The sequence below is a fragment of the Carcharhinus amblyrhynchos genome, chromosome 9 (genome assembly GCF_965287045.1).
Source record: "Carcharhinus amblyrhynchos chromosome 9, sCarAmb.v2.hapA, whole genome shotgun sequence".
In the NCBI taxonomy this organism is placed as follows: Eukaryota; Metazoa; Chordata; class Chondrichthyes; order Carcharhiniformes; family Carcharhinidae; genus Carcharhinus; species Carcharhinus amblyrhynchos.
In genome coordinates this window covers 44716954-44736668 of record NC_137332.1, presented here as the reverse complement: position 1 = coordinate 44736668, position 19715 = coordinate 44716954, and the positions used below count along the sequence as shown (strand labels likewise).

At 40.5% G+C, this 19715-nt stretch overlaps 1 protein-coding gene across 3 annotated transcripts in view; it reads right to left on the bottom strand.

Moving 5' to 3' along the window:
- Window positions 1-517: 517 nt before the first annotated feature.
- Window positions 518-19715, bottom strand: part of oma1 (OMA1 zinc metallopeptidase) — a 60612-nt gene continuing 41414 nt past the window's right edge. For all 3 annotated transcript variants that reach the window (XM_080195544.1, XM_080195543.1, XM_080195545.1), the window contains exons 7-9: window positions 16932-17006; window positions 14837-14986; window positions 518-2409 (exon numbers count right to left, since the gene is read on the bottom strand). In XM_080195544.1, the coding sequence (XP_080051670.1) occupies window positions 2167-2409; window positions 14837-14986; window positions 16932-17006 (468 nt within the window). In that variant the 3' untranslated portion in view covers window positions 518-2166. The remainder of the gene's footprint in view (window positions 2410-14836; window positions 14987-16931; window positions 17007-19715) is intronic.

Genomic DNA, 19715 nt, shown 5'->3' with positions numbered 1-19715 from the left:
TGGCTTCAACAGTTGAGTAGTTGGTTTGGAGATTCCAGCGTTCTGCATTTTAACTGAGGAGTTATCCTGCTTTTTTTTTTCTCAATTGTGGCTTTGCTGACTTGATCTGCTTCCAACAATCAGAGACAGCAAGAGTTTTATTTTACCAGTCAGAGCATGGGGGAGCTCTCGCTTTTTCATTTCTGTACCATACATTTTGACACACCAGCACCGGTCCCCTCAGATCAGGTTTTCAGTTGTCATTTTACCTCAGTCTTCAGTGTATTCCTGGAAAGGGAAGATCTCCAAACAAGTCTGGGTCATAACTTACAGGATATCATTCCTGTGGGGGTGATAAGCAGCTTCCATTATCTCCACAGGCTTCAAAAGAGCTACAACTATTTGTAAGTGTTCCAGCAGGAATACAAGACTTTCACTACTAAGGAGTATTGAGCAAAAAGGCAATGCTTGAAACCATAAGTGATGACAAAAAACAATGTTTAATGAAATAATTAATTTGAAGCTTTTTTTTTGGCAACGTTAAAGCTCGTTTTTAATAAAAGTAGAGCACAAAATGAACCAAGGAAAATACTAGTTAAAATACTCAATTCAAAAGCTTGAGGTGATTTACAGCTTATTAACAAAGAAAAATAAGCAGTAAAACATTCCTGAAATACGCATTTGCATAGGTCCTGCCTAACTTTGCATATCTTTTATTTAAACAACAAAATTTATTTTCTTCAATGTACAAGGCATTAATTAGTAATTGCACAGAATGATTGAAAAAAGAACAGACTGTTAGTTCATAAAAATATATTTATTTTCTTTTAAATTTACAAGAAATTCTGCAACTTTATTCCCTTTGATGAGCAACCTGATGATAAAAAATGTATTCTATATGAAATTAGTGCAGTTCCACTGGGCTACACTGAATGGAGGAACTGGTGCCCTGGTTCTTAGTCTTATGTTAAAAATTTATGGTAAAAGTGAGTTTTTTTTACATGTTCTCTAGAAGTTACAGAAAAGCAGAGGCAATTACTCCATTAACGGAAGAATTTTTGTGGCATGTAAGCAGCAAAAGAAATAGAATAATTCAGCACTACATTTAAAAAATAACGCAGGCAAATTTAAGTTTTACATGCAGATTAAATTTGGTTTTTGCCTGGTATGCATCAGGATGTTAAGAAGGATAGCTCTGAATGTAACATTACTGTTCGAACAATATATCATATAATTATTATGTAAATGCAGATGCTTGTACTTGTCCTCCTCACCTACAACTTTTAACCACGGCATTTTAAAGAATTCTTCTTGTGGTGCAAGGATCACTGGTAAGACCAAGCACTTTTTGCCCATCTCCAACTTTCCTACAACAGGAGGTGGTGAGCCACTCAAAATTGAATGGCCTGCTAGGTCTGGAGTCACAATGTGTGACTCCAGACAATGTGTAAACTGTGTGTGCTGTTATACGTTCTGTCTGAGGCCAGAACTCTCCATTCACCTGATGAAGGGGCAAACCCTGAAAGCTTGTGAGTTTACTATCAAATAAATTGGTTGGACTTTAACCTGGTGTTGTGAGACTTCTTTCTGGAGTCACACACAGGCTCATTAGTGAGCCTGGTGGGTTTTAATGACAACCCAATAGTTTCATGATCATTATTAACTGAACTAGCATTTTATTCCAGATTGAATTGAAATTAAATTCCCCCAGCTGCTGAGGTGGAATTTAAATTCATGTCTCTATAGCATTAGCCCAGGCTTCCAGATGAATAATCCAGTAACATTACCCCAGTACTACTATACACTACTTAATTCTTTTATAATATATTTTTCATAGTTATTACTTTTGACCTAGTTTTCTTGAAAGGGGGCTTAACTAACTAGAAAAGCTTTACAGTCAAGGAGCAACAGGACTCCAAGTAGCACAATGCCAGACTATGTACAGTTATCAAAAAAGTACCAGACAAGTAAAATCTTTCCCAGCAAGACAGATTTGCTACAGTGTTCAAAAACAGAACCAGACCTAATTAAGGAAACAACTAGAAGAATCCTCAAAACTTAGGGGCAGATTGAATATTTGCTTTGGGACCAAGGGCAACACAGAGCATTTCTACTTCTCATTGCTACAGTTAAAAAAAACACAATGCTGATTTTCATCCCATGATGCTAAATAAAAATGTAATACATTTATTTATGAGTGTATTGTGTATTTTGGAGTGCCTGCACTGAAACTACAGTAGGTAATCTCTCAATTATGGCTGGACCAGGCTCATGGTATTGAGGTAGCTGCTTAATTCCAGAATCCGTGCTAATTGCTTCTTCTCCCTTCTTCAAAAGCTTCAACATTTCCTGAACGCTAAGCTTGAAGACCAATCGTGGATCTACAGATGGTAAGGAAGGGCAACTACAATCTTCTCGTAGCTTGACAGCCTGAAAGAAAATCAGAAAGCAGAATATAATTTATACAATGTTTAAAGTTGGCCACTTAGATTCAGCATCCATGAATAGTTATATCCTGAGTACTGAAAGCAGTGTCTGTAAGGGTTTCTGCTTTGATGACAGAATTTTTCACTTTTTTTTATAATTTTCACACCCTTCTACCTTATTCGCCTTTTCTTTCCCAGCAGTGTTAAGTACATGTACATTTTAATAAGCACCCTAATTGGGCAACATCAAGTGATCAACTTTCACACAAAGTTGCTACTTTAAATTGCATGGAAATCATCAGAAAAACAAAAAGTAATCTATCACAAATAAACAAAGGTTGGAAATCAATTCTTTTAGAAGACAAATCGTCAGATGACTTTGATTTGTTTTGTCACGTATTAGTATACAGTGAAAACTATTGTTTCTTGCACTTATAGGGAAGGAAAGGGGAGAGTGCAGTATATAGTGTTACAGTCATAGTTGGGGTGTAGGGAAGAGCAACTTAATGCAAGGTAGGTCCATTCAAGTCTGATGACAGTAGGGAAAAAGCTGTTTTTGAGTTGGTACATGACCTCAAACTTTTGTAATTTTTCCCAATGGAAGAAGGTGGAAGAGAATATATCTGGGGTACCTGGGGTGCTTGATTATGCTGGCTGCTTTTCTGAAGCAGTGGGAAGTGTAGGAAGTGTCAATGGATGGGAGACTGGTTTGTGTAATGGACAGGGCTTTATTCACGACTCTTTGTAGTTTTTATGCGGTCTTGGACAGAGCAGGAACCATGCCAAGTTGTGAAACAAGTAAAAATAATGTTTTCTATGGTGCTTCTGAAGAAGTTGGTGAGAGTTATAATGGAGATGCCAAATTTCTTCAGTCTCCTGAGAAAGTCGAGGCTTTGGTGGGCTTTAACTATAGCATCCGCATGAAGGGACCAGTACAGGTTGTTGGTATCCGGACAAGTAAAAACCTGAAGCTCTAGACCACTTCTACTTCGCCCCTGATGTACATGGGGGTACGCTCTCCATTACGCTTTCTGAAGATGATGACTATCTCTTTTGTTTTGTTGCTATTGAAGGAGATTATATTGTTGTTGCATCAGTTCACCAGATTCTCAATCTCTATGGAGAATAGACGAGTAGACAAGTGCGATTGGCAAGACCAGAAGCGGACGTGACATTCGCTCCTGCCTAGGACTGACTTCTGACAGCAATTTCACACGCTGACTGGTCAATTAACTGATGGCCAGCACAAAATGTGCATTGAGAGAGGCTCAGCGCTGCTGGGGGGTGGTTCAGGAAGAAGATCGGCGCAGAACGAATGAGGGTGTGGGCAGGAGGTTTAAAATGAGCTCCCTGAAAGATGACAATTGTTGTGGAACTGCCTCAGGGAAGTGCTCTGATTTTTCAAGGGTCATATGACTTTTTGGATATATTGAGTGGAATTTTCCCATCCCACACACCATGGAACTTGTAACACGCAAGGGGAGGAACATGTAAAGGTCGTTGACCTCAGGTGGGATTTTCCGATCTTATGGCAAGTGCCGTCTGAAAAACCTGCCCATTGTGTCTGCAATACGTCACCCGCATCTGGAGCCACTGCCTGTGTGAGATGGGAATGGCTGGAGCCAGGCAGCACCTCCTGATTTTCTGACAATGCCAGTAGGTATTGCTAGAAGCAGTCAGTGCACAATGGGAGATATTGCTGTTTCGAGATAGCAAGCGGAGGACATCACACTTAACAAAGAAGGCATGGAACGGAAGTGGCAACTCTAGTCAGTGGATAAGATGTAGTGCAAAGGACCTGGATCCAGTGCAGGAAGAGGTTCTGTGCTTTGCCAGGGTGAATACTGATTACAGATGTAACCATGGAGAGATGTGTTTGTATGTGACATTTGTTGAGGCACGCATGTGTGAAATGCCCAGCTTAAATTGACACATATTCCTCTGCCATCAAAGATGATATGTGATCATACTGAGTGGTTGGAATGAATGTAAAAGTTATTTGTCACAATTTGATGGGCAACTGAACCTTCATCTTTGGTGGCGGGGAGGCTGGTATGTTCTGGTATGTAGATGGAGGCTCATGAGCACACTTACGTTGTGACAGAAGGAAAGGAGTCACAATGTAGGAAAGCAAGGATGAATGGGGAGATGTCATGTCCCCAGCCTGCTGATATCAAGTCAGGTGGAGGAACAGATCCTCAAAATGGCATGCAAACGTGGAATCAGGTCCACTGGTCACTAAGAAGAGGTCTTGGAGGAGGGTAGGAGTCCAGTGGATGCTGGTAAGATGTAAATGTAAATAGGAAGAAATTAGGAAATAGGAAGACAGTAAATGTGGTCCATTTGAGGTAGAGACAGGTGAAGGGTATGATTTATTTGAATCACTACGCTGCCAAATAATTTACCAATTCTTGTTCCATGCTATTATACAACCTCAAATCCCATGAGTCCCAATTTTATGTAATAACCTATTGTGTGGCATCTTATCAAATGCTTTGTGCAAATTCAAATACACTACACCTGCTGGCTTACATTTACTTGTGACAACTTCAAGCAAATTTCACTTTTATATATCTGCTTAGTCATATTATGACTTCCTAAGTGCGCTGTTATCATATCTAATAATGGATTCTAACATTTTTCTATCACCTATATTCAGCTAACTGACCTATTCTTGCCCATTTTCTCTCACCCTCCTTTCTTAAATAGTAGGGTTACATTTGCTATCCTCTAATCCTGGAAACTATTCTAGAATCTAAAGGAATTCTATAAAATCAAAGCCAATGTATCCACTATAACTGCAGCTACCTCTATAGATTGCCAGATGCAGGGAATTTATTACTGTTTAGTCCCATTAATTTCTCCAGTACTATTTATTTTCTTATACTAATTTATACTTGCTTGATCCTTGGTTTCCCCATTATTTGTTTTTTTTAATCTTTTACTCTGAAGACAGAATAAAAATATTTGTTTAATGACATTATTATTTCCTTATTACCTCATTATAATTTCACCTGTCTCTACCTCAAATGGACCACATTTACTTTCTTCCTATTTCCTAGTTTCTTCCTATTTACATTTACATAGAAATATACACAATCTCTTTTCTCCTTCCACATCAATTCTTTGCTCCTTCAATGAATTATAAAATCTTCCCAATTCTCAGGCTTATGACTCTTTTTGGCACTGTTATAAGCCTCTTCCTTTAATGCACAGTAAATCCCTGTTTGACATTTCCCTCTTTTGAGTCGTTCTGCTTTAAAGTCGCACAGTTTTTGGGGCTGGCATTTCCAATTTATGTCTTCACTTGTGATTTTACATTGTTTCACACCACGACAAGTGACCTAATCAGTGCCATTCTGAAGCAAGTGCGAGGAGAGGCGTTGGGACCGCACGTGAAGAAATTTGATTTGTTTTAAAACTTTGCAATAAACTTCTCCATGAAGAATATCCAAAGAGTTTTTTTTAACAAGGAAGAAGTTAAGCCTGGGTTGCTTGCTTCACTGCAGAAGAGATCAATATCTTGGCTCTGCAAACAGATTTTAATTTTGAAGCCCCATAAATGTCCCTGTGAAGATTTACATTGTTTAAAGTTTATTTATCAGTGTCACAAATAGGCTTACATTAACACTGCAATGAAGTTACTGTGAAAATCCCCCAGCCATCACACTCTGGTGCCTGTTCGTGTAAACTGAGGGAGAATTTAGCATGGCCAGTGCATCTAACCAGCATGTCTTTCAGACTGTGGGCGGAAACCACAGCACCTGGACGAAACCCAGGCAGACATGGGAAGAATGTGCAGACCCAACACAGACAGTGACCCAAGCCAGGAATCAAACCCAGGTCCTTAGCGCTGTGAGGCAGCAGTGCTAACTGCCGTGCTGTCCTAGTGGTGAGGCAGACCGGCCTGTTGAAAGTCTGTGAGAGAGAGATATTTTTATACAGGTAAAATTGCTTTCCGTGTCACACAGCTTGTTTGGATTGAAAAGGCAGGATGCAGTACTTACCCTTCAGGAACCTGACTGCAATGTTCCAATTAACTCTGGGACCCTGCATCTAGCTCTTGATAAACAAAAATCAGCTAGATAGGCATTAAGCTGAAAGTGCAGAAGGGAAACATTATAGGCTGAATTTTACACAGGACCTCCATCATCGCTGCCCGTAGGTAGCTTGCCCTCCCTTTCCCACCCACCCATGGACCTGTCACACATATTATGATGGTTGGGCAAGGCAGCAGGCAGCTTGCACGCTCCTGGGCTGATTGAGGTCCTTAAGCAGCCAAGTCGTGGTCACTTTGAGGCCTTGTTCTGCCTTGCCAATAATTTTATGAGGTGATGGGGAAGGCACAATGAATATTCTGGCAGTTGTCTGGGATGGGACTTCCTCCTGGAGTCAAAGGAAAAGACTTTCCCTGTTCACCATTAAAACCCGTAATTTATTTGAAGTAGAATGTTGTTGGGGTTTTTGTTCAGAGAAGAGGAATTCAAACTAACCTAATTTGATTGTCCTCTTGCCTAACAACTATTTATTTTCATCAAGACCAAACAAGTGGATTTTTCAGTGAAATCAGACAAACCATTAAATGTGCTGGCTACGAACCAACTAAACAAATGCAAATTAGATACACACCAAAAAAATCTTTTCTATGGGTGTCAATCAATCAACAAGATACCATATTATTATGGAAATCAGTAGAAATAATTGTGTTCTAATTATGCTGACAGTGATTTACGGTGCCTGGAACATGATTACAGCAGTGTGGTTAAATCATACTGTCAGCACACTTCGAACTTCCAAGAGTCTTTTTCTTGTTCAGTTCAGTGTAGAAAAGAAAGTGTCTAAACCGAAATGTTGCTGTTGTCAAATGCTATTTTTCACACGTTGGTAATGATGCCACTCAGACAGCAGGATGCTATAACTGGCTGTTAAGGCTCTCAAAAGTGCATGGTGCCTCTTCAGTTGTTGCCAGATAACCACATTAACTCTGCAGATCAAGAAGCACTGTTACATCTCTCCCTGCCTTATCATTTTTGTGGCAAGAATTTTGGAAAGATCTATATTTAAATAGATTTTGAAGAAGTCCAATATCTTGTTATTTTCCCCAAATCTCTCTCAAGTGAGAAATGAAACCCCGGCTAGTATTTAAGTAAATCTTTCAAAGGGTTGTTAGTTGTATGACCTCTGTTTGTAAGGATACTTAGCAACTTGTGCAGGCAAGCTAATATCGGCAGTAACTAATCTGCGAGGGTGGGGCAGGGGGTCATGCATTGTGGGAGAGCTATTTTGTTGCACAAACATTAAAAATGAATTAGAAAACTTGCCAGCCAATTTTAATTTGATCAACAGTTTCGACCAATTCTGAATGATATTTCTTGATCTTTGTGTCAGCTTAGTCAATCATGGGAAATGAAGAAGAAATACTGCAGGGTGGTAACGTTAACTTTCTAGTTCCTTTCTCACTGTACCATTACATGGGCAAAAGCTAACAGCATGATGTGGGATTCACTTTTTTCAGCTATGGTTTGTCATTGGTAAAACTTGAGCTTTGCTGTTAGGAAAAGAGGTGGCTGAAACATGATAAAAAAAATTAAACTGCTTCAAAATATAATCAAACCTAACCTGGAATATTATCTGCCAATGCAGCAAAAGAATGTGTGCATAGTTTAAACTAGTAATGGCTTCTTTTAGGGCTTAGGTTAGGAAATTCTTCATGCAAAGAGTGATAAATGTGTGAATTAAACTTAAAGTAATAGAGAAGGTACAAAATGAAAACAGAAATGTTGGAAATACTGAGGAGATCTGGCAGCCTCTGCAGACAGAAAAAGTCCATAACTGTACTGGCTGATCCTGATAATTGGAGCATTTCAGATCTCCAGCATCAGCGGTTTTCTGCTTTTCCAGGAGGTACAAATCCTTGAATCATTTAATGAACAACGGATACTGTAAGTGGATGAACCTTAGGGTCTCTCTTGACAGATGAATTAAAATGGGCCAAATGACCTTTTCAATCCATGATAATTTTGGGATTAGCAATGTGGAGTCTAAATTGTTTGAAGGAGTAGAGAGAACTCTGAAAAGCTTTCATAACTTTTATTGCTTTCAAAGAGAAACGAGTTAAATTAACTTATTTAATCTAACTAAACTCGTTTTTAATTTTGCTGCTTATTTATACAGTTTTCAACTGTCATTGTGATATTTACTATTAGTCAGAGAGACTATAATGTATATCTTAATGGTTAAAAAGATGAATTATTTACCTTGCAGCTTGTTTACGCAGGTTATTTTGCACATAAAGTTGAGGCTGGTTGGCAAGTTTGACAGTTTGTCGATAGAAATGAAATTTTGTGTTGAGCATGAGAAAACTTTTTAACTCTTTCACACGATGGGCCCGGTTTTACCATTTTGATTTTAAGTGCTGAATCTGGGCGCAATTCAGATCCGACTTGGAAATCTGCTTCCAGGCACCCCCATACGTACTCAGCCTAAAATAAAATTGCGGGTTTGAATTGCGCTCTGGACAGGGCTTAGTGTGCCTGAAACGATCGGAGCTCTGAACTGTGCATGCGCGGTTAGAAAAAAATTTCAAAATGGCACCGCTGTCACATTGCTCCTGGGCTGCAAAACACAGGTAAAACGGCTCTGAGGCGATGTCCCCACAAACAACACCCCCACCCCTACCCCTACAACATAACTTTCCCCCTTATCCACCACCCCCCACTACCCACAGACCGATCACAAACCCTTGCCCTCTTTCCCCCACCAATCGCCCACAGGGTGCCAACAGTACCCCTTCCCCTCCCCTCCCACCAGAGATCCATCTGGCCTCGCCCCCACCCCCAATACCCCAGAGAAAGTTCGGACCTTCCCCCGCCTCCTGTCACCAGACAACGATCGGGCCTCCCTCCTCCCTCCCCTCCACCGGAGATATAACTGACCTGCCTCCACCTCCCTTCCCCCCACCAGAGAATGTTCGGGCCTCCCTACTCCTGTCTCCCCCTCACCAGACAACAATCTGCTCTCCATACCCGTCGCCAGACAATGATCGGGTCTTCCTTTCACACCCTCCTCCCGAAACCCCAACCCCACGATATGAATCAGAGAGCATTTGGAAGCTCTGAACTTACCTCTTCAGCAGCTGAAGCACCCGCAACAGACCTGTGCCGAGCAGGGTCTGTTTTGCACCAAATTTGAACGCGCGATTGCAATGGTAAAGGGGGAAAAGCTGATAAAGTTGGGCAGGCAATTCATTAATTGTAAATGCATTTAAATCGCTGTTGCGCACGTTTTGGGTGCTAATCGGATCACAGCCATTTCCGGGCCTTGGTAAAGTGGGCATCTGCGCAGATGTGGATCGCGTTAATGGCCTCATGCCTGACTTTACTATGTTTTCGAGCCCATACAATGGTAAATTTGGGCCCGATGTGCATTTATTGCTCATCCCCAATTGCCCTCGAGAAGGTGGTGTTGAGCTGCCTTCTTGAATCACTGCAGCCCACAAAGTGTGGGTACACCAACAGTGCTGTTAGGAAAGGAATTCTAGGATTTTGACCAGGTGACTGTGAAGAAGTGATGATATAGTTCCAAGTCAGGATGATGCATGGCTTGGAGGGGAATTTGCAGGTATGCATATATTCTTCCTTTCTTTCTAGGTGGTAGAGGTCGTGGATTTGGAAGATGCTGTCAGGGGAGCTTTGGTGAGTTGCTGTAATGCAGCTTGTAAATAGCACACAGCTGTCACTGTGCATCGGTGATGGAGGGAGTGAATGTTTAATATGATGGATGGGGTGCCAATCAAACAGGCTGCTTTGTTCTGGATGGTGTCAATCTTCTTAAGTGCTGTTGGAGCTGCATTCATCCAGGCAAGTGGAAAGTGCTCCATCACACTCCTATCTTGTGCCTTGTAGATTGTGAACCAGCTTTGGGGAGTCTGGCTTGAGATATTTGCCACAAAGTTTAGACTTTGACCTGTTCTTGTACCCACAATATTTATATGGCTAGTCCAGTTGAGTTTCTGGTCAATGATAACTCTTGGGATGTTGATAGTGGTTGATTCAGTGACGGTAAAACTATTGAATGTCAAGGAGCAATGGTTAGATTCTCTCTTGTTGGAGATGGTCATTGCCTGGCACTTATGTGGTCTGATTGTTACTTGCCACTATTAGCCCAAATCTGAATATTTTCCAGGTCTTTCTGGACATGGGCATGAGCTGCTTCAGCATTTCAGTCGTCGCCAATGGTGAACATTCTTCATTAATCAGTAACCACCCACCTTTTGATCTTAAGATGGAGGAAAGATCATTGATAAAGCAGTTGAAGATGGTTGGGCCTTGGACACTACCCTGAGGAACGCCTGCATTGATGTTCTGAGATTGAGATGACTACCCTCCAAACACTACAACCATCCTCCTTTGTGTCAGGTATGACTCCAACCAGCTATTTCCATTGACTCGGGTTTTGCTAGGGCTCCTAGCAGTTGGTCAAATTCTGTCTTGATGTTAAGGGCAGTCACACTCAACTCACCACTTGAATTCAGCTCTTTGTCCATGTTTGGACGAAGGCTGCAATGAGGTTACAAGCTGAGTGGTTCTAGCAAAACCCAAACTGAGAATCTATGATGAGTGAATGCCAATTGTTAGCACTGTCAATGATACCTTCAAGAAAATGTATCTTGAACAAGTTTGAAAGCTATTTCCTAACATTGCTGGACTCTGTATCCAAACTCTGAAAATGAGAGTTGAAAACATTTCATGTCTACAATTGTAAAGATATGGGGCTGACCACTGCAATAAAATAAATTGAGGGATGTTTAATGTTAATTCATTGATTTCAATTAATCTCAAACTATAGAGCTGAACCAAGTGTCTCTCACAATGGTCTCTTGGTTTCTATCTTCTGTGGCCTTACCTGTGTATTTCTGTTCATCTTTTATTTCTGTTGCATATTCTTTCTTGGCATCAGTCGACCTGTGTTTGTCTCCAATTGTTGTATTACATATTTGTCCTTTAGTCTCTGCAGCATAGGAGGCCATTCTGACCATTGTACCTACTCTAGCTCAATGAGCCATTCACTTTAAAGAACAACTTTTGAGGTGAAAGGTTGCAATATAAATAAATGTGCCAGGCAACTGACATCTAACAAGACTCTACAAACAATAATACAATGATGACCAGATAATCCGTTTAACTTGAGGAACAAATGTTGGCCAGGGCACCAACTTCATTTTCCTAGTTTAAAATTGGAGTGCAGAGTCGACATTTTGCATCAGGATCTGCTAGCTCAAATTGCAACCAAGTGCAGCAGATGCCACATGGGTGCCTGTCCAAACAGTTGTTAGGCTCTGTAAATTTGTAAGTCTAACACTAGACCCAATCTGTCAGCTGGCTCAGCACAGCAGATGGCTCATTTTCAGGGCTCTCTGACTGGTGTGTTAAAGTGAACCATGTTTGGCACCAGCAGCTAATGATACTGAGGCCAACTTTGACTTTGGTTCAGTCTGGTCTAGATCAATGCAGGAGGAATGGTGTAACCAATTACATGCCCAAGTCAACTTCTGACACAAGAAGTAATTTTTCCCCTAATGTCTGCAATAAAGCAGACTGGCTGAAATCTTGCCCAGCTTGAGATTTTGTCCAGTCACTGAGATCTCGCCCATTGACTGAGGAAACCCCCATCAGTTCCTGGTGGAGACACAACAAAAATCAAGTGCTGTTTAGGCACTTAAGTGACCAAGTCAGACCTTGCCCATGATTGAGGTCCCTGGTGATTTAAATCCATTTGCTGAGAGCTGCCAGCTAATCAAAGGAAGACAGCTCATCATTGCTACTGACACCAGTCGGAATGGAAGCTTCTGGCAGCACCGCACTTATCAGAGCCCTGGGACAAAGGTGAGTGAGGGCTGGATTGCAGGTTTTGGGTGAGGAGGGAAAGAGTGGACTCGTTGGCAAGGGCATGCGGGTAGTTTTCAGCAGCCACCCGCCTGCCTGGTTCCTTATCGGGTACAGTGTAGATAACTAATAGGAACCTCCTGGGAGGCTGTTGGCAAACCCACCAGGGTGCTAGGCAGCCTTCCAAGGGTATGCGAAAAGCTGTGTAACCCCTGTTTAATCCCTGAGGCACCACTAAATTGCGGGGAGTTTAGGGATAATAAGTTCCAGTTGATTCATTGATAAGCCTAACTGACAACCTGCCACCAGCAGCGGGAAATCAAATGTCAGGCCTCCTATTTAATTGGGGAGGAACTGACGCTGCTGGGAGACTGATGTATCATAATTAAATGGGTCCAGCCTCCAAGTCTCCAGTCACGATGGATTGCATTAAATCCAACCCATTACTTCCTTTATTGGAAATAATCGTTTTCAGAATCAAAAGGTTTGTGTACCACTACTTTTGTACACATCTGCTATAGAGGCTTACTTATCTACATGTGGATGTGGAATAAGCATTTACTTTTTAACTTACAGAGGACATGTAATGTGCCACTTTTGTGTGTTATTTTTAGCTCTACTCCACTTTATCTTATATTTAACAACAGCCTCAAGAGTCTGATAATAAGGCCATTTAAATTTACCTCACTACACTTGAAGATTTATAATCATCACCTCTTCTTCATAACCTCTACAACATATTTTACTAAATTTTGGTCGGCCTTAGGTATTCATTTGGATTCAACAATACTGGTCACTTCACAAGCAATATTCACATCCTGTGTTCAGCATTGTGCTTGCATTGTCTGTTATCATATTATATATCATACCCTGAGGATATAACGATAAAAACCCTTGTAAACTGAGAAATGTACATAATGCTTTTCACATATTTCAGTCACAATTCTGTAGTCTTTTGGTGGGCGGTCTGATGACATGATTATTAAAATGAGAATCATTGAGCTGCTACAATTTTACAGAAAATAAGCAAATTAATATAATCAAATCTTACCATAATCCAACTATTTATATTACCCCCTCATGAATAAAAAATGTATCACACTATTAGTTTAGCAGGCTAGGTGAAAAAAAATCACTTATTTTTTGCTGAAACCTGATCTATAATCTAAACCAAAACAGGGTCTCTTCTTGAAAGAAGCATTTCTTGAATTTTCTGACCTCCTTTTCAGCAGTTCTCACCATCTGACCAATCTTAAACAGGTGTTTTTATATCTTTGTTCCTTCTCACTGCAAAAAGGAGAATTGGGGGATGTCTGTCAGAGCTGAAATTGTTTCAGCAATTCCATAGAATCATTATAAAATCCGTACAGTGCAGAAGGAAACCATTTGGCCCACTGAGTCTGCACCAACCACAATCCCACTCAGGCCATATCCCCTTAATCCCTCCTATTTATCCTGCTTGTCCCCCTGACACAAAGGGGCAATTTAGCTTGGCTAACCAACCTAACCCCCACATCTTTGGACTATGGAGGAAACCAGTGCACCTGAAGGAAACCCATGCAGACATGGGGAGAATGTGTAAGCTCCACATAGACAGTCACCCAAGGCCAGGACTGAACCCAGGTCCCTAGCACTGTGAGGCAGCAATGTGCCACCATGCCACCCCAAATTTCCTTCAACTACATACTGGGAAGACTGAATCTCTCTGATCCCCACCACAAATTCCATTGACTCCTTCTCTGGGAACTGTCTGATGCTGAACTAAATCGTTCACAATCTTGGCGTCATACTTAACCCAAACGTGAGCTTTAAATCACATAGCTATGCCATAACCTAGATCACTTATTTCCACATATGTAGCATCACCCATGTCTGTTCTTGCCTCAGCTCTTCTGCTGCTGAAACTCTTATCCATGCCTTTCTTACCTCCAGACTTAACTATTCTAACACACTCATAACTGGTCTCCACCTTTTAGCCTCTGTAAACTTGGAAGTTGTCCAAACTTCTGCTGCCCATCTGCTAACTCACACCGAATACTGTTTATTCATCACCCTTGAGCTTACTGATCATCTTGATTTTAAAATTCTCTCCATGGCCTGGGTTCACCCTCTCTCTGTAATCCCCTCCGTCCCTATAGCCAGCCAAGATAGCTGCTCTTTAAATCTGACCTCTTGAGCGTCCCCGACTTTATATAGAGTAGCATTTCGTCAGACTAAAGGTTAACTCTATTTTCTCTTGTCACAGCTACTGCCAGAACCTATGTTTTTCCAGCATTTCCTGTTTTTGTTTCATATTTCCAGCATCTGTAGAATTTTGCTTTTAGTTTAGAGTAGTGATTGAAATTACCCTGTGAAACTAAAAGCTTTATGTTTTGAGGTGATGTCATCTGAACTTCAACAACCTTAATAGCGAAATAAAGCAACTGCACAATATGGATATCCATCAAAACACTTCGTCAAGAGACATCACTGCTGCATCAATAAAATAAAAACTTCACATTTAAATATTTAACTATTCAGTTCTCTGGAATGCAGGTTCCTATTTACCTCAGGTATTAGTTTATCCAGGTGTTGAACACGACGATCATTTGAGGGATGTGTGGAAAACCATTCAGGGATTTGAAATGTTCCTGAAACAATCTTCATCAATTCCAGTTGTTGCCAATATACACTGCTTGCTCTCACATCCATGCATGCCTAGATTAATGAGAATGATTTGTGAAATGATGATGATTATCATTAATACATATCTTTGTTTAATCACAAAAGAAATTTGGCTTGTGAGCTTTATGATAAAAGGAAGCACATATTCTTTAGAAAATGAGAACTGGGTTGATTTGTAGTGTTTTATGGAGCAAAATTTAATGGCCACAATAGTGGTCATCGGCCAGAAAACCAGGGACAATCCCACTGCAGTCATTTCAAAAGACCTAAAGCAATTGTGTGCCCATCAGGCAGCTAACTACCTGGCATCTGGACTTCTGTCCATTAAAGACAAAGATTCCATCTCAGAAAGCTGTCACATGGCACACAGTCTTCCCCACCACTGGAAGAATATCAGTGGTGACAGAAAGAGACTCTTATGCAGCAATAAATTGGCCATTTACAAGCATCAATTTGCCTTTGCACATGCCATCCTCGACCTTCCTGTCCTTGACTGATTTGGACAGGGGCAGGAAAGTGAGGTGCTCTCCAACCCCACCTTCTCTCCCCAATCCACAATGCCCCCTGCTGCCCTGCCCACTCTTGACTGCAGAATTTAATTTGTGTTAATTTTACACAGATTGGGGGTTAATTGCAAATTCAGACAGTGGTACTAGTTGGGAACTCCCTTGTGGTCATAAATAAGGAAGCAGGCTGAAAGAAGGGCAGTTGGATGGAAGTGCATGAATACAATGTGGGCTTCTAAATAAAAGCAGGCTTCAGTTTTCTAGTTTTCATTGCAATCTCAGTCGTAACATTTGGTCCTTTTTGAATCAAACCTGAAAATGCATTGCCATTAGGTCATATGACATGAAGTGATAGTAGCTGCAACTTCTCCAGCATAAAGTAACATTTAGCAAAATGCTACAAGTAATAAAGAGTGGCAAAGAATGTTACAGCCCCTGAGCTGTAATGTGGACTTGTATCATGGTATAGATTTATATATTAAAAGAAAATGGAAATGATACTTGGTGCTAACAGTACATTTAAACCTTTGGTTTTGAACTTAATATAAATAGTCGAAATTAAAGCCTTACAAAGATCCTATTCTCAGTATTTCTAGAAAGAGAATATTATTTGCAATTAAAATATTTTATGCCCACGCAATGGCAAAGTTAGCAAAGGTAGTAAAAGATCTGAAGTTCAACCTGTACTAAATTAGCTGATCTCAGCAAGTTGGTAGCAAGTCAGCAATTGTAGGGGTAGGGTATAGTGTTGAAATCCATCACAGCTATTAATTCTGATTGTTATCCATTGACTGTGGCTGAAAATATCATCTGTCTGCTGGATGATGACAAGATCAGATTCAGGAGTATGAACTACCTGGTAATATTAGCCTGTTAAGGTCATCCATGAAGGATGGATAATTGGGTGAGGTACCAGTCTGACATGATGCATCTCTGCACTAGGCAGTGTCATTGGTGGTATTTTAAGATAAAGAATTTAATATATATGTATTAGTCAGCAGGCTCCTCATGCTTAATGGAACCATATTCCATACGAAATGTTAATCTATCTTTCTTACTTTATATATTTCTAACATTTGCTTTTTCATCTTTCATTCCTCTTATATCTATGAATTTGAACATGAATAAACATCATGAACATCAATAAAAAAAATGAAATTTATAGCCAAAGGCCAGGATTCTCTGCTCCTGTTCACGCTGAGTGGGTTCTGCAATGGGAGTGGAAAATATCGCGAGAAGGGAAAAGTCATATTTTACGCCAGCGTCAATGCACAATGCGTTTGTAAGATTAAGAAAATTCAGAACAGTATTTTTCGTTATGCAGTTAAAGTATATTTTTCACCAGTTTTTTTGTAAAGAATGATGAGCAAAATACTTGATGATTACCTATAATTAGTCACAAATGAAGCTTTGTATTGTTCAACACATGACTACAAACCAAAGATCAGAACTCTTTAGAAGGCACAAACTACCTTAGCAGCAAGGCGTAGTCCAACTTCATCAGCCTCAATCTCTAGTTTTCGGCTGTATGGTCTATCAAACATGTACTGTCGAAAATAAATTTATTACTGTTAATCGCAATTGCCAAACACTAACTGATTCTTCAAGTCTGATCTATGTTAACAATGTGGGTAAATCAATACAACGAATTATTTTGTCTCTCTTTGATCTCACTATGTTACAGTTTTAAAAGATACTTTCTGTTGTGTCAATGTTGTGATTTCAGAGCCGAGTTAATATTTCACAACTACATTAGCTAAAAATTGGAAATACCATTTGGAAAGGAACATGTGGTGTTCCAGATTTCATTTAAGGAGCTGCTTTGATTTTATAAGGAGTTCGGTGCATGTAAAATAAAAACATGTGGGCTCCACAGCAATGCAAGAAATAGGAATGTGCTACTTTTACACAACTCTTCATTCAATCGAAATTTGGTTTTGTTCATGTAACCAGTTATCACAGGTGGACAGACTGGTGAAGAAGGCATTTGGCATGTTTGGTTTCATCGATCAGAACATTGAATACAGGAGTTGGGACATCTTGTTGAAGTTGTACAAGACATTGGTAAGGCCACACTTGGAATACTGTGTGCAATTCTGGTCGCCCTATTACAGAGAGGATATTATTAAACTAGAAAGACTGCAGAAGAGATTTACTAGGATGCTATCGGGATTTGATGGATTGAGTTATAAGGAAAGGCTGAATAGACTGGGAATTTTTCTCTAGAGCATAGAAGGCTGAGGGGTGACCTTATAGAGGTCTATAAAATGATGAGGGGCACAGGCAAGGTAGATAGTCAATATCTTTTCCCAAAGGTAGGGGAGTCTAAAACTAGAGGGCGTAGATTTAAGGTGAGAGGGGAGAGATACAAAAGTGTCCAGGGGGCAATTTTTTCACAAAGGGTGGTGTCTGAAACAAGCTGCCAGAGGTAGTAGTAGAGGCGGGTACAATTTTATCTTTTAAAAAACATTTAGACAGTTACATAGGTACGATGGATATAAAGGGATATGGGGCAAATGCAGGCAATTGGGATTAGTTTAGGGGTTTAAAAAAAAGGATGGCATGGACAAGTTGGGCCGAAGGGCCTATTGACATGCTGGAAACCTTTATGATTCTATGATTCACTGCTGCTACCACTCTAATTTAGGGTCAAGTTCCAGATAAAACAGGGAGTAAAACATCACGTTGCAAAAATGTGATCCAGCATTTTAGGTAAAAATCAGGAATCACAATAACTGGTGCATTTGAATTTTCCACACCCCATCAAGGACTGACTCTGAGAACCAATGTACCAAGAAAATCACCACACAATGTGATAGCTAGTATAGAGCGGAGATCATTCAATCATCCATATCAAAGTTCTTTAAAATTTAACTGACTTTGTTTTCTACTGTTTGAACAGAATATCACAGTGTGGCAGATCACAAGAATCTTCACGTATCAGCAGTGCATTGCCTATGGGGCAGATCTCAATATATCAGATGGTGCCATGTCTCCTCTGTGTGTATAGTATTTGTCTGGATATTTCTTTTGTCTCCTTTTGGCTTCTGTTATAATATCACCTCCAGTCATGGAGGCACACAGCGCAGAAAAGGCCCTTTGGTCCACTGAGTTTGCACTGACAATATCTAGCACTAAAAGCATGCTAATCCCATTTTCCTGCACTTATCCCATATCCTTGAAGGTTATGATATTTCAAGTGTTCATCCAAGTAATTTTTAAAGGTTGTAAAGGTTTCCAGCCTCCACACCTTCCCTGGCAGTACACTCCAGATTCCACCAGCCTCCGAGTGAAAAAGCTTTTTTCTCAAATCCCCTTTGAATCTCCTGCCCTTTACTTAAAACTTTGCCCCCTCATGATTAACCTCCCAACCAAGGGGAACATCTGCTCCCAACTCCTGTGTTTCTTTTCTTTTTGGTTTCAGTCTCTGGATTGTTTAACTTCTTTTTCTATTTCTGTTGTTTCCACATTTCCTTTCAGGTGAGAAATGATTAGGCACATAGAAAGAGTCTCCAAGTTTCATTTTATAGTGGTAGTTTAGGAAAAATGCACTTTATAGTGCTGAGTGGCTAATTTTCTATCTGACCCCAAGTCATTGTGCCATTTTTCATTCACTTCTATGCCACTGTTACCATTGGTTCGGGTGCCACTTCACGCTTCCTAAGACAGTTCCTATCTCTACTGCATCTCCATCTGCTTTGCATTCATCCAATCAGTTTTCAGTCCCTACCAGCTAAGCAAAGGCATGAGTAACATTCTCTGAGACTGTGGCCATGGTGCGTCTCTCCTCATCTTCTCTGCAGTGTTTGGCATGGTTAATCACATTATCCCCATCCAGTGCCTCTCCTCCATTATTCTGCTTGTGTCTTAGTGGTGGCACTGCATGAAGCTGTCTCCTTTTGCGCTGTCAGAGCAGCCTCAATGCGCACATCATCCCTTTCTCTCTGAGTACAGGACTTTCCAACATGATCCTCTATTTAATACTGGCATGGAGAAATAATTAAAGTTACAGAGGCCATTTAAAATGTTGGTATTTCCAAACAAGTTCCATCTTGAATCTAAAAGTAGGAAGGACATTATAAGTAAAATTTACCTCAAAATAATTTAAAGTTTAAATGTTAGCACTTGGGCATGGAATTATTTTTAAAGGGCCAGAGGCAGAAGTAAGATGCAGGCTAGGTTGACCCAACAGGGCAGAAATGGAATTCATCCCCAACAATGAATGAGGTTGTGTTGAAGCGGCAGCAGGAGCAAGA